General features: G+C 51.8%; 1 protein-coding gene across 1 annotated transcript in view; it reads right to left on the bottom strand.

Moving 5' to 3' along the window:
- Gsg1l (GSG1 like) overlaps window positions 1–15,810 on the bottom strand; it is a 182,205-nt gene that overhangs the window by 63,266 nt on the left and 103,129 nt on the right. The window contains exon 3 of the mRNA XM_055627681.1: window positions 7,014–7,166. Coding sequence (XP_055483656.1) covers window positions 7,014–7,166 — 153 coding nt within the window. The remainder of the gene's footprint in view (window positions 1–7,013; window positions 7,167–15,810) is intronic.

The following is a 15,810-nucleotide window of genomic DNA, read 5'->3' as shown; positions in this document are numbered from 1 at the left end:
GTGAGCTGCAAAAATCCACTCAAGAACTTGCCCTCTGGAGTGTAGGCAAGAGACCTAGTGAGCTATGCAGGGTGAGGCTCCTGGGTGGGGGTTCTTTCAGCGGGAGTTTTGACGGTGAGGCGGAGAGTAGAATTAGGGTTCCAGGGAACTCATCCTGTCTGAGGCAGGATACAGCAAGAACCAAAGCCACCACAGACCCACAGATCACCAAAGCAGAGCAAACTCCAAAGCCACAGAGCAGAGGGAAGAGTGGCGTGTGAGGCCCTCACTGAGGGAGAATCAACATGGCGCTCCACTCCAGCCTCCTATAGCCAAGGGAAGACACACTTGCCTGCCAGTCACAGGCAGAGTGGGCCCAAAAATAGCCCCACAGACCAGGTGGGGAGAGGAAGTCTTTGCAGGAGGGTCGGAGTGGGACCCGAGGGCATTCGAGCTCCCAGGCCCCATAGTGGGTGGCGATAGCCACTCTTTCCTTCCCACCTATTTCCTCTGGCTAGGGGTATCCACGGGGTATCTACAATGCAGGGGAACCTCAGAGCTGCAGAGCTCCAGGTCCCCTGCCTAAACACAACACAGCAATGGTGCCCATTCCTCTCCCCTTCCCCCGGACCTGTGCTTGGACCCACAGCTCGCCTTGGAAACATTGCCCAAACCCTGGCTCTCCAAGTCCTTGTTCATTTCGACTTTATCCCTAAACTGTCTGCGCCCCGTTGCGTAACAAAACAGGCTGTTGCTGAAGTCACACAGCTGGTTATTTCCAGGGAAACGGACAGGTGTCTCTTCACGCCACGTGGATCTTACTGAAAGCCCACAGTGAGTTGGAATGTGAAGGAATTTTCCAAATGGCTTGTTTTCCTAGATCAGCTGCATTTTTCCCCAGAAGCTGGAGGAGAGCAGAAATGATCCTGCCTGCTTCTCAGAGTCTTTCTGGGGCCAAGGCTCTGTTTCCTGGCGGGTAGAAGAGGTTCAGCACCCCTCAGCTGATACCACAAGGTGGGGGAAGGGCCACCCGTGTGGAATTAGCTTCCCTCCCCAGTCTCCCAAGCACCAGAAACATCGTGGCCCACTTTGGGGTCTCGCTATGATTTCCATGGGCCCTGGATGGATGCGGAATTGAAATGTCTTTTTATTGCTTTGTTTTCTTTTGAGACAGTATCTTTCTGCGTAGCCCAGGTTGGCCTAGAACTTTCAGTCCTCTTGCCCCACCTCCTAAGGTCTGGGATTACAGCTACTTAACACTATGCCTGGGTCTTTGGTTGACTTTTAGTTGTATAAAGACAAAGATAACACAATCTGGAAACATTTTTACAACTGTTACACATTTTTGAAAATGCATAATTTAAATTTTTTAATTAAAATAATTCACACACTGTTGTGAGACTTCAAACGGAGCCAGGCTACGCAGCAGCTAGGTGAGGGAGTCTTCAGCAGGTGAGCCGTGACCTCCTCGGTCTAGCATTTTAATTTGAAGCGATACACAGTCTTTGTACATATTTGGGGGGTGCTATGGCTTTATCACAAGCATGTGGCATGAGATGATCAGAACAGGTGACATCTCCGTCCTTGATAGTGAATCCTCTTCCTCAACTTGACAAGCTTTAGCGTCACCATGGAAACAAACCTCCAGGTATGTCTATGAGGGTGTTCCCAGAAAGGTTTAGCCAAGCAGGTTGACGCCTCCCACTGAGAATATGGACACCGCCATTCCATGGGCTGGGGTGCAAAGGTGAAAGGGAATGAGAGTTCATCTTCTGCTTTCTGACTGCAGAGGCCGTGACCATCACTGCTCACGCGCCTGTCTCATGTCTTTCCAGCCATCATGGACTGCACCTTTGAACTGTGAGCCAATATTAACCTTTTCCTTCCTTTCTTCCATCCTCCCTCCCTCCCTTCCTTCCTTCCTAGTGCCTTTTACTGGGTGTTTTGTCACAGCAACAAGAAAAATAATAACTAGTACACATCACCTCAGACATTTAGCTGTTCTGTGTGGTACCCACTGAGAATCTCCCTTCTCCTCCTTTAATTCCTCTTCCTCCTCCCTTTTCTCCTTTTCTTCTGGCAGGATCTTGCTGAGTAATCCATACACAATTAATTATTGTCAGCCATAACTACCTTCCTATACAATAAAAAATTAGAACATAACTCTTCCCTCTAACTACACTCATTTAATTATTTATTGTATTTTTTTTTTCTTCTGATCTAAGCAGTTGAGCTCAGACCCCTTGACAGTTAGTGAACTGATGGAACCATGGGGACAACATCGACATTCTTGTCCCCAGGATCTCCACGTGGACAATCCTTGCTGTCAGAGACACTAAATAATCATCTGGGCCTAACACCCTTTACTGAGGCTCCCAAATGGGTCCCTGGACCAGGCCTTGCCCAGAGAAGGCTGATATCTGCAGCCCTCATCTGTTTCTCAGTATATTCAAGAACAACTAGGAATGATGGTGATGATGGCAGTTGGCTCCCAGGTGCCAAGCCTCCTTCCGGGTGGCTCAGCATGACAGGCACCAGGCTTAATAGCGCTGTCCACCGAGGACTGCAGACAAGCCAGCGTCCCATCTGTGCAGTGGACACATTAGTTCAGTCCTCACTGCCGTACTATGAGGAGCAAGGGACCGAACCCATGGCAGGCCCGCCCCACTGCACGGACCACTAGTAGAGAAGTAGGTACACAGACACTTCGGCTAAAGACATCATGAGAGGTCAGCTCAAGCCTGAACCCAGAACACCCCTTGTGATTCTAGACATCACCTTGGTATGTATTACAGAAACTGTACTTTGGATTTTTGAATTTCTGTCTTTCTCCAACCTGGTGCCATGCAGTTGGATCCTTTCTAATTTTGAGACAGGAAGCTGGTCTTGAACTCGTAATCCTCCTGGCTCAGCCTCCTAAATGTTGGGTTCAACAGAGTGTGAGGCCATGCCTGGCTAAAGGTGAGAGATTTCATCCAACCAGCCCAGCTTGATTTTCATTAAAACCAGACTATGCAGGCCAAGGACAGAACTCAAGGTCACGAATGGTTAGCATGAAGACTTAGAGGGGTCTGAGTCAAATGGGGCCACAGGAGTCTGTCTCTCCCGTAATGCTGCCATTATGACCAACTACAATCAGTGGGCTAATTTTCATAATTGCTAATTAACCCTAATAACTAGTTTGCATAAGGGATGTCTGGCTCTGCTTTCTCATCTACCAGAGAAACATTTTGACCTTGGGCTCATCTGGCTCAGCAGATGGCGGGGCCCAACGCACCCCAGGAATCAGCGCTGGCCTCTGTCCAGCTTGGCCTGCCTCTCTTCCTGGACTGCAAGCAGCTCTCCCACCCAGGGGAACCCGCCAACATCACTCCACCCCTCCAAGGCCCAGAGCATGCTGTACTCAAGAGGCCACCCCAGCCAGCTTCCTGTGTCTTTCTGCCGACAGGTTGGACACCAGTCTTTCTTTGTAAATAGCCTTGAAGTTTGTCTCTGCCTTGCTCGGCTCTCCCCATCTCCCGAGTGTCTCTGAGAATGATTATTAAACCCTTGCTCTCTGCCACTTGCTAGTTCGGTCTTCACCACTTCACCTGGCTGCTTGCTACTTACTTCTGAATTTCCGTTTTCTGCAGATTAATTGAAAAAAAAAGAAAAGAAAGAAAGAAAAGTCTTTGTCCTCCTACCCGGTCAGACCCACAGTGTGACACTGTAAAAGCAGTACAGGCCCTTTGAAACCAGTCTGAAGTGGCTTAATTCCAGTGTCACAATCAGCCAGCTGTGCCACCCAGAGCAAGTCAATTAACCTCCCTGAGCCCTGGTTGTTCAGATGTCTGGAGATGTATGGAGACAGCCAGTTTGCTCTCGGAGCTCTAGCGGTAGGCCTCCCTGCTGGGAGGAAGAACGTTTTTTTTTATTTTATTTTTGATGGGCAGAGGCTGCAATGAGCCTGTAGAAGAAGACAGAGTACCTCAGCAACCCCGTAAGAAGCTGAGGGGGATGGCAGTACGGGCTGTGCCAGCATTTCCTCATTGCTGTAATTCCCGACCAAAGCAACTTAGAGAACGGCTTGTTTTTTTGGGCTCACAGTTCTAGGGTACAATCTATCATGGACGCCCAGTGCAAGATGGCGTCAGCATCAGGAGGCAGAGGGAGACGTGTAGGGCCCAGCTGCCTTTCTCCTTTCTGTGCAAGCCCAACCCATGGAACGACGCCGGCCACAGTGAAGATGGGTCCTCCTCCGTTAGCCCAGCCTAAACTCCCTCACAGATGTGCTCAGAGGCTTGTCTCCTAGGTGATTCTAAATCCTGTCCAGTTGACAATATTAATCGTTACAGCTGTTTTGCCTGACAACTGACACATACTTGTTTGGACTGAAGAAGTAGAGAGGAGGGATGGAGACTTGGGGGCAGTGGGACGGGTGCCTGGATGAGGGGCAGAGGAAAAGGAAGAGGAGGCTGCTGGCAAGAATAGGGGACCAGTGTGCTGCAAGCAGAGCATGCCCAGCCCCCTCCAGCTCTCTGACCTCTCCCTCTTGGTCCCCCCCCCCATCTTCTTAGTCACCCCATTGCTCAGCCTGTCTAAAAGCAAGGGCCAGCAAGGGAGGACCTCTGCAAAACTGGGTCAGGGGCTCCCTGGCCATTTAGAGCTGTGGACCCCTTCTCAGAATAATCTTTTCAGCTGCATAGAATAAACACATGCGGTTACAGAGGGAGCCGGTGGCAGGAATTACATTTAGCAAAGCACCCGGCCTCTTCATGTGGGAACACGCACACCATTTTGTGAGCATGTTAAACACGATTTGGTGGATGCCTAATAAATGCCCTGCTCCGGAGGCTGCACTTCTGTCCACCTGCGGCAGTCTCCGTGGGATGCGGGAAGGATGGATGCCGCAGGCCACTGCGTCCCAGCGCCTGCCCCATCACCACGGTGGGAGGAAATGACGAGTGACATTTACAAGCTGCAGATATAAGGGTATAAATTGTTTTTCCAAACCGGTTCACGGACTCTGATTTCTGTGGACTCCAAGGCCCGGCTTCGCCTCTCTGCCATTCCCTGACTGGCTGCGCCTTCACCAGCTCAGAGTCCTGGGGGCCTCACCTTCTGCATGGAGGGGTGCCCGTTTTAATCTCCTGTACCCACTATTTCCCATCTTAACAACCACACTGCCTCCCTGGCTCTCTGTGCCTCTGCCCCCTGAACCTCGCCCATCCCTGGGCACCTAGTACTAGAAATGGTAGTTAGGACTTCATATGTGCTATGTAATCACTATCACTGAGCTGTATCCCAGCTCTCCTTTTAATCTTTAATCACCCCACCGGTCTTGAACTCAGTCTGTAGCCCAGGCTAGTCTTGGTCCTTGTGATCCTCCTGTCTCAGGCCTCCATGGGATGACCCGCCTGTACTCAGCTCCCTGGTGCCACTCTGCTCGGTTCTATCCAGGCTCCACCCTGAACCCAGAACTCACCCCCACGTGCAAAGCTGATTCTGTTCTGTCCTCATCCCCTTGCTTTGAACTGCTCGCTGACTTCCCACCGCCTGCAGGATGAACTTGGGAGGCCTGTGACCATCAGCAAGGTCCTCACCCACCTCCTGCCGTCCCGCCATCTGAACAGCTGAAGCACCCAGGATTACACTCCTCCCGACCCATTTGCCTGCACTGCCCCCCTCCCCCCAGTTTTCTGCCAAGGACACAGACCGGCTCCCAGGTCCACATGTGGCTGGCTCCTTCACACCTCAGTTCATCACCACGCTCCCTGCGTAGGTGTGGACGTTCCTCCTGCCTGGGACGGAGAAGTGCCCAGGCCACATTACGGTAACCTCACATCTTTCTACATTACAACACAGCACACGTCACAAGAGCGAGTTCTTTTCCTTCTTCCCCCTCCCCCAAATTCAGGCCAGTGGCTGGAGCGCAGCAGACCTTCAGTGGATGCTGACAGAGTAAAGGAATGAAAGACGGAAGCAAAGGGCAGGAGGGGGTCTCGGTCTAGAGCAGCAGGGAACTGGATGCAGCCAGGTGCTGCGCTACTATTGCTCAACCTTTGTCCCTTGTGTTGGGCTCCCCGGGTCCTCACAGCGCATTTGATCTGGGGAGCAGGCTGTGTAAGGCATTGACTTCAGCTCTCCGTTCTTTGAGAAATCCCTCTGGTTTCTACCCACGCCTCAATTAGAGGTGGTCGCCTCCCTCGTCAAAGGTCCCACTACTCCGTTTCATTCACAGATCTTCCAGCGAGTGAAGAATGGGATGGTAGGGCTTATAGAAATTCAATTTGCATGTGGCTTTTTAGGGACATGTGGCTCAGAGGCCAGCCAGCATGGCCAGCCAGCTTCAGAGCCAGCACCTCAATGTCCTTCTAGGTCACTCCCTTCTCAGCCCTCTGGGACTTGGGTATGGAGATACCATTGCTAGCCACCTGGCCACTGGGGTCAGCGGTCTTTTGTTGGTGTGCTTTTTCTCAATCTGAGTCCTACCAGGGGGTGGGCTTCTTCCTCAGCGCCTCCTTAGGAAGAGGCTTAAAGTGGGGGAGAAGTCTTCATTTTGAATGGACTACGATTTCCTTCTTTCCTCTCTCCCTCCTTCTCTCCTCCTACCTTTCTTCTCGTCCTGGCCTCCGCTGCTAGGGATGGAACCTGGGTCTTCACGCATGTGATGCGTGTGCTCTGCCACTAAACAGCGACCTCTCCAGAAGGAGTCCTCCTCTGTAGCCTCTGTGAGAGCCCCACCCCATGCACCCTCCCTATCACCTCCCCGTCTCATGCCCAAATCCAACGCACAGCCCAGCTGTACCTCACACTCACGTTAAGCATCACACGGCTGGCCCTAGCTGTGTGCGCATCACTATAAAGCCCGACCCTTGTGGTACCCAGCACGCTGTGGACATTAATAAATGGTAGGTTTGGCCTCAGAGGAGAATCAATAGCCTGCACTCTTCCATTCTCAGAGGACGTACCCAGGCTCGGACGTACAGCATCCCCTGGTGCTGAGCAAACAGAGGTGAGCAGGTAACCCACCCAGGCGGCTACCCAAGCCTTACCTGAGAGCACCGTGAAGACCGCAGCAAAGGCATTGAGCTTGAGCCCGTCGATGACACTGCTGGAGTGGAAAAGCTCAAGACACATGAGGCTGAAGCCGACCACCAGCAGGAGGATGTAGAGCACCTCGGAGACCACCGACAGCCACAGCACCCCTGGAGAAGGAGGCAGGAGCAGGTGAGAGCCTGACCACCCCACCAGGCCAGCACCACCCACTGGGAACAGCCGGTCACTGTAAACCCAGGCTCAGCTCTAGGTTTGTCTGAACTATGGCGCCCCGGGAGACCGGGGTGGGAGGGGCTGATGCTGCAGGTATAGAGCAAAGCCACATGAGGTGCCTTTACTGGGCCCTTTCATCCCAGCCCGGAGGGCCACCCGACTCCAGACTCGACATGGGCAAAAGTCCTATTGCTAAGTGTGCTGGGTGACTAAGTCTCTGTCACCTGAGCTACAATCATCCCTAATCCCATTACCTGACCTTGAGCCTTGCCTATGCCTTTGCCTGCCCTGTGCTCTCCCTTGCACCCAGCCCTGCATTTTCCTAGAAACCACCATGGCCAGGTCCATGGCTCTAGCCTGTTTTTCTCCCAGGAGCTGCCATGCTTTGCTGTGAGCTTGCTATCATGGACACAAATAATTGATCGTTGACCTAGAACTGAGCTGTCACTGCCCTTCTCTAGGACTCTGAGCATGCCACTGAGGTGGACCAAGAGGGAAGCTCACAGGGTTCCACGGAGAAAAATCACCTGGTTCCAGCCCTTCCCGAAGGGCGTTGGCCCTCAGCCCTTCTAGTGGTTTGGTATGTCTTCTGGATTGCCACAGTTTCTTATATCAACCAACCTCGGGCTGCTAGCGTTGCTACCGTTTAGAGACGGCTGCTGTCTTCCTGTCCCACATTGTCACTCCTCTTCTTCCTGTATGCCTGTCCCTTACACAGCACCTGCTTTCTGCGTGTCTACCTGGTTCCCTTACAGACCCTCATCCTGGTACCATGTCTTGAGCATGAAATTCATATCTAGCCAGTCCAAGCTCCTTTGCCACCCCAACTCAGGACTCTCTGCCTCAGTTTATTCTTCTGTAATGTGGGGGGAGGGGCAATACTCGGAGCTGTGCTGTCAGCATTGGGGAGAAACAGTTACTTGGTACTGTTTAAGACTCTAGTTAGCCCACTGAGGGGCCTGGTCACTGGCCTACTGACATCGTTACGTGGAAGGAAGGTGCTGACTTGTGGGAATGGAGCCCAGGGCCTTCTGACTGAGACCAAGACGAAAGGTGAAGTCAGTGGGGGAGAAACGTACATGGGGGTCCATGATAGGAATGGAGACCCAACCAACATGTATTTCCATCCAAGCTACACTGATGTGTTAGAGGATTATGAGTTAAGCCTGGCAGGTCGGAGATGGACCCAAGACCATTTGGTTCTGTGAGAGCTGGCCCCAAGAGCCGCTGGGAAAAAAAGACCTGGCTCAAGGTTGGGAAGATGAGGATGGTGAACACTAACTGTCAACTTGACACCATCGGGAGCCACGTGGGCAGAGCCTCAATGAGGAACTGCTGAGACTGGGTTGGCCCGAGGTATACCCAGGAGGGACTTTTCTTAAATATGTCAGTTGAGATGAGAGGAGTGGCCTGAAAGCGGACGGCACCATTGCTTGGGTTTGGGTCCTGAAGCGTAGGAGCAGAGAAAGAGAGCTGCACGCGTTCGTCGTTCTCTGACTGCGCATGTGACTGGCTGCTTCCCATTCCCGCCTCCAAGAATGGCAGAGCAGGGTTGTGAAGGGATTGATCTTGGAGGGACCAGCTGTTCCGTCTTTGCCCAGAAACTCCTGATCTCTTCTATGGAATGGGTGTCTGGGAGGAGGATCCAGGAGGTGACTGTTTCCCAGCACATTAGTCACTGCAGTCCAAGGACAGGAGGGTAGGGGCTCAGGAAGCCATTTCTCAGAGCTGCCTCAAACAGGGCCTCAGTGAAGTCCTCACTGGTCAACTTGGCTGGAGGGCACAGAGGGAAATGTGTGTTCTGGTGGATGGACAGAAATGGCTCCAGGTGTCTTAAAGCCTTCCACGGGCATTGGGAGATTGGTGGGACACCGGGGTCCCTTACCGCTGGCTCTGTAAAGAAACACTTCTTGTCCGCTTTTATTATGACTTGTTGTCACTCTTAGCACGACAATTACAACTTCTGTTATTATTTTGCTTGTGTTTCTGAGATAAGGTCTCACGGTTATAGCTCAGGCTGGCCTAGCCCACAGATGCCCCTCCCTCCAAGGTGCTGGGATCACAGTAGTGTGTCACCATGCCCAGCCTGTTGTTGTTCTTAGCTCCTTTGGGTTAGAAGGGAGGAGCCTTCATGCATGTGCAGTGAGAAGATAAGAAGTTGGATCTAAGCAATCACTCCAGCGTAGTTCTGGGGTACAAGTGCCAGATTCTTCACCCTCAGCAACCCAACCTCATGCCCTAGACCCGGGTGTGTTCCATGCTGGCAAGTGTGTCTGACTGCCTAGTGATGCCCTGGCTACCGGTGCCCACTCTGCCCTCCCATCAGAGTGCTTCCTATGTTTGTTCAGAGTCTTGCCACCCCTCAAGGACCCTTTCTGACTCTTTTTTTTTGTGGTGGTTGATCCTGATCTTCCATCAGAGCTGAATCCAAGTCAGTGGTCCCAGTAGCATCTTGACCAGCCATATAGGGGCACTGGAACTAGTGATGGGCCTGCAGAATATTGGGCCCCAACTGCTACCATGGGGCTGGGCAGTGTGTGCTATAAACTGCCACAGCCACTGTGGAAATCACTGTGGAAAGCTATGTGACCCAGATCTGCCAGTCCTGGGGCAGAGCCAAAGGACTTCAGCTCAGCAACACCTGCACACCAGTCTCTCCTGCCCCTCTAATCACAGTAGATAAATAGGTCTGGCCTAGATGCCCATCAACAGCAGATAAGGAAAATGCCGTAGAAGCACGGTGGAGTATTATTTAGCCATCAAGAAGGAAACGACATCATTTTTAGGGAAACAGAACTGGAGTCATCATGTTAAGTGAAATAAGGCAGACTCGAAAAGGCAAATCACATTTTTCTTCTCATTATCAGAATCTCTATTCAAATTAAAAGAGAGGGGAGACTGTGGGGGGTACCAGTAGGAGAGGGAGGATAAGAGAAGGATGAATTTGATAGAAATACATTATTTACATGTGTAAATGTCATCGTGAAGTCTTAAAGAAAAGACACAATATACTCTAATTAACACACAAAGAGACAAGAAAGGCACACCGGCTGACAGTGGAGCCTTTTCTGACTTTAAGGGGTCTGCTGACAATGTGGTTACATGCTCAGGCTCAGACGTTCCAATCTTCCTTCCCAACATACATATGGGAAAGGGAGCTGACTTCGGTAAACATAAGCCCTCGCTGGGATGGCAAGTGTTGGTGTCTGGAGGATGCAGAGCAGACGGTTGGGGATAATGAGGCGGCGGCGCACAGCGTGCATGCTGCCCGGGGACTGAGGAGAAGGGAGCAGCAGCCTCCAGCGGAGCTGTGCCTTGCTTGCGGGGGAGGGGCCGTAATCAAAGACAGGAGGGAGGCCAGTCTCCGAACTCACTGCTAATGGCTAGATTCGAAGCAGAGAGCGGGTGACCTTCAGGGGCAGAAGAAATGGAAAGATTTCTCATCAGGTGGGGCTGGGCTGGCAGTTAATCCTGTTAGCTGCACTTTTTGCCTTTTTAAAAAACAGCGTGGTGAGGTCAACTCTGACCCGCCACTGATGGGATTGATGGGTTTCCAGGCCCGATTTCCCTTCCTTGCAGGCCCTTCCCAGCTGAGAGTCATCACCAGGGCTGGCTCCTCACTGCGCTCAGAGACACCTGGGGGAATCAAGCCTCGGCCTCCTGTGACCTTGAGTGCCAGCTCACCTCTGTCCCTCGCTGCCCTCATTTGAGAAGTGGGCAGGGTAGACATGGAGCAAGAATGACAGACGGTGCAGGAGCACGCCCCTGTGAGTGCCCTGGGCTTGATGCTGGGGTGAGTGTGTGTGTGTGTGTGTGTGTGTGTGTGTGTACACACCTAACCATGCAGGCTTGTCAGGCATGGCCTCTAGGAGATGCCCTAGAAAGGCTTGTTTTCACAGCAAACATGTTTTTTGAGTAGAGTTCACACTAAATAACAACGGAAGTCAAGCAGGTGGCTGGGTGTGGTCGCTTACGACTCTAACCCCGGTACTTGGGGGTAGGGAGGCAGGAGGATCAGAAGCTCAAGGTCATCCTCTGCTACACACCTCATTCAAGACTAACTTGAGATACACAAGACTCTACCTAAAATATAATTAAATTAGTTAATAATGAAAAGGCGTGGTGAAAGAGCCTGCCCCTAAAGTGAAGGTGAGGATCGATAGAGGAAGACACTCAACATACCCCTTTCTGCCCCCGAATTTACATGCATGAGTGGTTGGGCCTACAGCCCCCAGAGCACCACACAGGTGGAAGGCATAAATAGCAGACATTCAATCACCATAGATGCACCGCATGAACATGGAAAATATAGAAGAGTAGACACAGGAACGCCTTCATATGTACAGCATACACTAGACAGGTAAACACGTTAAGTGAGCGACTGTCATTCTCAAGTATGACATGCTATATGTAATTGGACATTCTCTGCCTCCATATTACTGTCAGCGAGTCAGCGTTACCACAGGCGGGAGAGTCGAGTTTTGTGCTGTTAGGACAGGGACAGGGATCTCCGGGTCTGTGCTAGATTGTATTACCCAGGTTGATGGGGACCATCGAGATGGCTGCTGACCATTCGCAGGTGGGTGGCCTGGTGGAGGGGGAGGCTGAGGCTGGGCCGGGCGGAGCCACCGCTCCTGGACCATGCATGAAAACCGGGTCATAACTATCATCAACGCCAAGACAGAGAAGTGTGGACGGTGCCCGGAGAACCTTGGCGGGCGACACACCCGGACTGGGTCCCAGGGTTTTCACCTGAAAGTGGGGTCTCTGCACCCACTTCCTGGCCTGCTGTAAGGATTGGGTAGCTCGCTGGTGAGTCAGAGGTTAGCGCTTCTCTGTCTGCACGTGCTGTGTAAAGCCTTAGCTGTTCTGACTATGATCCTAGCGCTTCTTGCCTGATGTCACCGACGGGACCCCACGGTCTGGGACAACAGCCTATCACCCTTAGACAGATTCCCCCTCAGGGGTTTCAGAGGGGAACAGTTGCAAAGTCAGGGGAAACCAAGATATGATCGTGTTTCGGGGGGGGTGTGTGGAAACAAATCTTTTTTTTCATCAGTTTAATACGTTGGATCAATAAGTCACAGCACGGTGGCTGTGAGCTGAGTTGGGCAGCCCGCCCTGGCACTGAGCATGTTAAATCATGTAAATGACACGAGCCAGTCTGCCGGGGCTGAGAATGGCTTGGTGACAGCTGCTGCTTATGAAATGTCAGCGTGGGGAGATCGGTGACCAGAAGGTGTGGGCTGCCCGGAAAAGGCCAGAGGCCTCGCAGAAGCAGGAGGGGGCTGTCTGGAGTCACGGAGCCCTCAGCCTGCCTGCAGAGGAGAGGCTCCCTGTCCCTGGCAAGCTGAGACGTGCTGTCTCAGGGCGATGCAGAGGCAGAGGAAGGCTGGGGGGTTTACGGCACCCCCTGAGCCACTTCCTGTCACATAATGGGAACACTCAAGAGCAGGGGCGCTGTATCAGCAGACAAGAGACAGGCGTTTGGAGAAAAGAGGTGTCCAGAAGGGGAAACTACAGACAGACCGACAGACCTAGCCCTGTTGCTAGCATCCCCCTAGTCGGAGCCCTGAAGCAGGGCTCAAAGGTCCATCTGTGACTTGGCACCTCAGTTTCCCCTTTGGGAAAGTCAAGGAATTCTCACACAAGCTGCCAGCAGACAGAATCCAACCAGCAAAAGTGTCTTGTTTGGCCCACACAATATTTTTAAAAATATCTGCATTCATTGTCAACATTTAAAAATAGGTAGTGCCTCATCAAACTCCAGTTTTCTGAAGTTCATTTGCAAATTGGGTGGGTGTGGCATAATGAGCCTGAATCCCCACATGGCCACAGAGGTTGGGCCAAGTTAAGCCAGGGCTACCTCCCAATGGGGCACACACCATCAGGGTGGCACAGACCCCACCTGGCATCTCAGCCCTTCATGGTTTCTCCCCTGAGTTTACAGGTTGCATGACAGGGTCTTAAAGCCATTTCTGTCCCTGATGCTACAGGGACACAGATGTTTGTTTGTTTGTTTGTTTTCTTTCTGTATTTGATAATCATTTGGTTGATAACTGAGTCTCCCTAGATAGCCCAGGCTGCCTTGAACCTGTGAACTTCCTGCTTCAGGCCTCCCAAACTCTGTGGTTGCAAATGTGTGGCCCCAACTCCTGACTATGGTTGCAGCATTCCAAGGTTCTGGGTGGTGCCAAGACCACATGCTGGAGACAGCCACAGCACCTGTACCACCAGCTTTCTCTAAGCTAGGGTCGCAGCAGCCACGCAGAGTGGCAGATACTCAGAATTAACTAGAAGAAAAGGCCTTCGGCTCGGATTCCTGGGTTGGCTTATGAGAGCCAAGTATGTGTAACGGGAGTGGTCTTGTCCACACTTCATGGACTGGGGTTGAAAGGTCCCCAACAGGCTTCAGTAGCTGAAAAATCACTTAGTCCCCAGTGGATGGTGCTGTTTGAAGCAGGTCACTGAAGGTGGGCCTTGAAGGACACACCCTCCTCATGCCTGGCAGCACAGAAAGCTACCCTGTCCCCACCCTGCCATCCCAGCCATGAACACAGAGGCCTTCTAAAACTATTCTCCTAAGTTGCTTCTGTCAGTCATGTCCTGTGGCCAGAGGCATAACTCCCATGCCCCATTGCATCCTGTAGTCTTTCTACAGAGGCCCAGAGACAGTGAGTGAGTTGCCCAGCGTCACAATGATCTGAATTCCCTTAACAACTCAGGAAGTCTTCTAGACTTTGACTGGGGTCACTAGTGGACATTCTCAGCGGCTGCTCTGTGGGACATAGCCGGGCACTTGGCGTGGAATCCCAGGATCAACGGCCAGGTTCCAGGTTCCGGAGAACATGAAACCGGCTGTTCCCTGCAGAGACCTAGTTTTTCTAGAACCGTCCTTTGATATGCCACATGACAAAGTACATCAGGACCTCAGCATGTCCAGGAGCTCTGGGATGCTCAGGATGTATTCCTGCTCAGGCTACTGACTCAGGGCAGCAATGGGCCTGGCTCCCCAGCTGGCTGAGAGGCACAATCAAGAGCCAACAGAGAGAGATCTGCGGCAACAGGTTCAATTGTATTAGTGGGGCACTTAGTGCCCGAGCCAAGTGAGGCCCAAGCATTGATGCTCACCTCCAGCCCCGTTCTCACGAAAAATGTCCCCGTCCTAACCCCCAGGCCTGCGCCCACCGTGCATGGCAGCGGACCTCTCAGAAGTGATTAAAAGCTTAAGACAGGAATAGTATGGTTATAGGGTCCACAAGTGTCATCACTAGGGGGCCCTACACAAGTGAAATGAAGATGCTACATCAGAAGCAGGACTTGGAGAGGCATGAGCCAAGGGTCCCAATCTTTTTTTTTATAATGAAATGAGGCAGAAAGAAAATCAGGTTCTCAGAAACATCAGAAAGTAGTGCATAGGACTTGGGGGTGGGGCTTACTTGTAGAGCACTTGCCTAGCATGAGCAAAACTCTGGATTCTGTCTCCCAGCATCATGAAGTTTCCAGAAAGCAATTCAACCCTTGTAACAGACACTCTGACTTCACACTATGAACCTCATCAGTAGATAAATCCATGTTGTTTTAAGCCTCCAGGTTCCTTCAAAGTCACCTCCTGCAAGAAGCCTGTCCTGGGGGGCTGGAGAGATGGCTCAGAGGTTAAGAGCATTGGCTGTTCTTCCAAAGGCTCTGAGTTCAATTCCCAGCAAACAAGTGGTGGCTCACAGCCATCTCTAATGAGATCTAGTGCCCTCTTCTGGAGTGCAAGTGTACATGCAGGCAGAACACTGCATGCATAATAAATAAATAAATCCTAAAAAAAAAAAAAAGTCTTTCCTGACCACCCCAGCCTCAGCAATGGTCCCATGGAGACCCCCCAAAATATGTGTCATGACCCTTCCTCTTGGTGTCTCCTGGAGGGAAAGAGCCTGAACCTAGATCAAGACCTCTGCAATTGGCTTTGATCTTTCCTGACCTCTTTGAGCCTTACAGTACATGGGAGGTCTTCACTATCTCAGCAATGACCACTAAACAAACTGGTTTGTCTCTGACAAAGCTATCTTTCCTCAGAGCTCAGAGGCCACGGTCCCTGTCAATTCTAAACCATCTCCAGCAGATGTGCCCTTGAGACAGGGCTCTGCTGGAAGCTGAGGACAGCCGCAGAACATCTGAGACATGTCACAATGACCTTGTCTCCAGCGCCAGGGAACAGGAATTGCTCATTCTCTTCAGGACCCAGAATCTAACTTTGGGAACACACTATGGCCTCATGTGCTAGGACTAGAGGGTGGAGAAGGGAGGAGGGCCAGAGATTACAAGGCCAAGGCTGAGCTCTGACCCTGCAGACAGGTCTGGCTAAGCTGCCTGCCTCCCAGCCTCCCTTTTCTGTCTGTACCTTGTAGGCAAATGGGACAGAGGCAGGCAGAGAGGTTTCAAAAAGTCCTGTGGACAGGCCTTTGGGCTTGTGTGCCTTTGTGCTCTTTCCCTCGTGTCTCCTGCTCTTTTCTTTTTGTCCTTTATGTGCCCTTTCTGTCTCTCTCAATTTATATCTCTCCTTTCTGTCTCTTTCCAGCTACCTACGAT

Source organism: Psammomys obesus, unplaced genomic scaffold (genome assembly GCF_907164565.1).
Source record: "Psammomys obesus unplaced genomic scaffold, mPsaObe1.curated_primary_1811, whole genome shotgun sequence".
Classification (NCBI taxonomy): Eukaryota; Metazoa; Chordata; class Mammalia; order Rodentia; family Muridae; genus Psammomys; species Psammomys obesus.
The sequence above is the reverse complement of the archived record's forward strand: the minus strand, read 5'-3'. Positions and strand labels throughout refer to the sequence as shown.